At 36.3% G+C, this 3565-nt stretch overlaps 1 protein-coding gene across 1 annotated transcript in view; it reads left to right on the forward strand.

Moving 5' to 3' along the window:
• Nucleotides 1-1170: 1170 nt before the first annotated feature.
• Nucleotides 1171-3565, forward strand: part of SUSD3 (sushi domain containing 3) — a gene marked incomplete at its 5' end in the record, with an annotated part of 33828 nt that continues 31433 nt past the window's right edge. Inside the window, one exon of the mRNA XM_015817652.1 lies at nt 1171-1416. Within this exon, the coding sequence (XP_015673138.1) occupies nt 1171-1416 (246 nt within the window). The remainder of the gene's footprint in view (nt 1417-3565) is intronic.

Genomic DNA, 3565 nt, shown 5'->3' on the forward strand with positions numbered 1-3565 from the left:
AAGTGTCTTCAGCCAGCCTTATGTGGATATCTGTGGATCACATTTAAAGAATTCTTGAGAAATAGAAGTTTCTACATTCACCACATTAAAAACAGATCATAGCGGCGGCAATGTGCTTATTTAATTCAAGTTGTTCCTTGCTTCAGACTATAGCTCTATGAATGGCCTTTTAAAAAGTGAAACTTTTTCTTTTATGATGTCTGTTTTGTTTCTTCCTCCTAGGTGGGATAGTAGATAGAATATTATTTTATGGAGATGGAAGAATCTCCTCCTTAGGAAGCCTGCCTGGGAGCCCTCTGTTCTAGGATTTGGAAGCAGAGGTAGGGAACCAAATCCAGTTGAAAGATGGATTGCTTCACTGGGTCTCGTGGGCTAGATAGGGTCAGTGTTTCAGGCTTCAGAGTGAAACACAGTCTAACAGATCAGGGGAAACAGGTTTCCCCTGATATGTTAAATTGTTCTCAATACAGGGAGAGGTCAGTCTCTCTCTTTGGCTGAGAAAAATAATTCTTGAAGAATATACCTTGCAATTTTTATAGGTTTAAAAGAAACTTTCTTGCAGAACTTCTCAGCATTATTTCTGAATCCTGCTCTTTTTTAACTCCAATGAGCAGATAATAAGATGGATCATATCTGAGGGATTTATTTTTTGCTGGTATGAGTCTAGGACAATTACTTTCCATCAGAAACTGAGTCCTGCTCAGCTGGGTATTTTAAGCATTTGGATGGGGAAATTCCAGGAAATGAGGTTGGGAATACTGTGGAAAGACAAAAGACCAAGGGCAAGTATGTATGGATGAAATCTGCTGAGAAAGCTGAAGCTTTGAGAAGGTTGGAGCCAGGTGTGATCTAGTAGCAGTTCTGGTCTTTGATAGCCATGGTACTTTGCAGCTCATCTGCCTGAACAATTTGTAACAGCCTGGCTGTGACAATTCTGTCTACCCTTTCTTTCTCTCCTACCCCCTGCTATTCTTTATTTTGCTTTGTGCAGTCCCATTGCTGGTACTCTTGCTTATTATCATATCTCTGGCTAATAGTCTTTACCCAAGAAGAAACTCATCTACAGCTGAAGAAGGAAACATATAAGCAAATTTGGAAAAACAAACATTTATGTGCACTCTTTAATATTTTCCTCTAATTATTGTATGCTGTGATCTTCATTGATTATAGAACCTGAAGGCATCAAAGTATGCAAGTTTGTCTTCCAGAAATTAGTTGATCGTGTTGTTTATAGCACAGTCATACAAACTGCCCTTTTCTGTTATGGGAGAGGCAATAATTTGGTGGACAACATCCTGCAGACTCCAATTAAAGTAATTGCTGCCACTTTTGCCAACAGTGCAGTCATTGTTGGGAGCACAGAGCAAGTCATGTCTCTGCGGTCTTTTTTCATACTGGGGTTGAATAACTTTTCTGGTAGGAAACACGTCACGGGAAGACATTTTTAATTGTATCTTGATTTTATATGCCCTGTCCTAAAGTCCAGGACGGTGGAGTGCATTCTCTCAACTCTCATCAATTTTATTGATAAGCATTCTTTTCAAATTAAAATAAAAAGAAGAATATGATGGCTTCTTTAAGTCTCAAAATAAGTCAGGCATAATGGAGCACTTGCTACATCTCCTATCAGTGAAATGAGTTTCCTACAGCCATCTTTCGTTTATATGATTCTGGTGGGGAAGATATTATTGCCTCAACTGGAAATTGAACACCACTAAGACTGAAGAGGGTTGAGCCACAAACATTAAACATTTGATCAAGATGGTTGTAGAAAAGAAAATATTATTCAAATAAACCCTAAACCAAAGGGAAATGCCATAGTGCTAGGAAGACCTTTAAACTCAAGGATTTGGTAGCTATATGATAAAATTCAAAGCATATTTTTTCCTGATGGTATGACATCTGTCATTGGATCTAATATTTGGTCTTTCTCCTTTCAGTTGCCATATTTGATTTCCAAAGCTCATGGCAAGATATTGGACTTCACTTGTAATGTTTCTTAATGAAAGAGAAGCGATACATAAACTAAATTACAACAATATTCTTTAAATATTAATGCCAGACCATGTGCGCCATATATGTTATTTTTAGAAAACTAGATATTTTCAAGGGAACATTAGGAAACATTTTCCAATCTGTATTGAACTTCCCTCCATATATTTAATTTGTCAATCAGTAAGTTAGGTTTAATATATAACAATATGAAGTGTTAAATTATTACGAATGACGGCAAAATTATTATGTTAAATTGTTCTTCAAGTTAGAAATGAACTAATAATTAATTCTGATATGGGAATTCTTGGTCTAATGAAACATACCTCTGAAATATGGAGCTAAGCTTCTAGGTGATGAAGAGGGAGCAACATTTATCTCTTTGAGATTGTCAAGACTGTCAGCTATGTACTAGGTATCCTATTAGTTTGTTTTGGATAAGAAACAAGAGTTTGTACATTTCCTCTCACCTTTGGAACTATAATGCCACCAGTTAGCATTTATATAGCATATTTCAAGCCTGTAAAGTAATCCTTATATATTAGCCAAATAATCTTTACTTCAGCTCTTTAATGTAGCTCAAAGAACCAAGAATGACATGTGGAGTTACTTATAGTTCTTTATTGTTGTTTGCCTAGAAACGGAATCTTGCCAGACTAAAGGAACTATCTGAATAACTATTAGATATTCTCTGTGAATTGCTAGAGAGGGTTTGCCCTCATCCTCTTCCCGCCTACTGACATTCCATTTCCACTTTTTCTTTGCTCCCCCCCCCCCCCGGAAACAACCCTTTCTTCCTGCAATTTCATACTACATTTCACCCTTTTAATGAGCAGCAGACCACTAGCCTTTCACCTTTGATAGGCAATGGCTTAGTTTTTCCTCTCTTCTAACCAATATAGTGTATAATTAACATATCTGAAATTATTGGTGCTTTTTTCCAGAAACATTATTTCTATTTCTGCAAATTCAGCTTTTCTCACAATATGTTCTGCCTATACTATAAGCTTGCTTCAGTAGGCCCCATTCTAAAAGGATTTATTAATATGGAAAAAACTACAGTTTTCATTGCTGGGTCGTATTGCGGCCATTAAAATGAACATTTTACCTAAGTTTCCTTTTCTATTTCAGATGATACCTATTCTAAAAAATGAACTTAACTTGAAAGAATGGCAAAGAGATCTAAACCGCTTTATTTGGGAAGGCAAGAAAGCCAGAGTTAGATTTAAGATTATCCAAGACATTAGAGAACGTGGAGGACTTAAAGCTCCAAATTTGATACTATATTATGATTCTTGTGCATTAACATGGATGACGGATTGGATTAACTTGTCCAACAAAAGGATATTGAATGTTGAAGGATGGGACTTGTACTTTGGGTGGCATGCTTATCTTTTCATGCAGAAAAAGATAGATAAAACTTTTAGAAATCACATAATAAGGGCTGCTTTGTTAAGAGTTTGGCAAAAGTATTTTTTTAAGTTTGATGTTAAGCTTCCAATTTGGGTGATACCATCACATATTTTTCTGACTATACCTAGATGTGTGGTGATGGAGGCGCCTTCATATAGAG

The sequence above is a fragment of the Protobothrops mucrosquamatus genome, unplaced genomic scaffold (assembly GCF_001527695.2).
Source record: "Protobothrops mucrosquamatus isolate PMUCROS unplaced genomic scaffold, P.Mucros_1.0 scaffold617, whole genome shotgun sequence".
NCBI classification, from domain to species: domain Eukaryota; kingdom Metazoa; phylum Chordata; class Lepidosauria; order Squamata; family Viperidae; genus Protobothrops; species Protobothrops mucrosquamatus.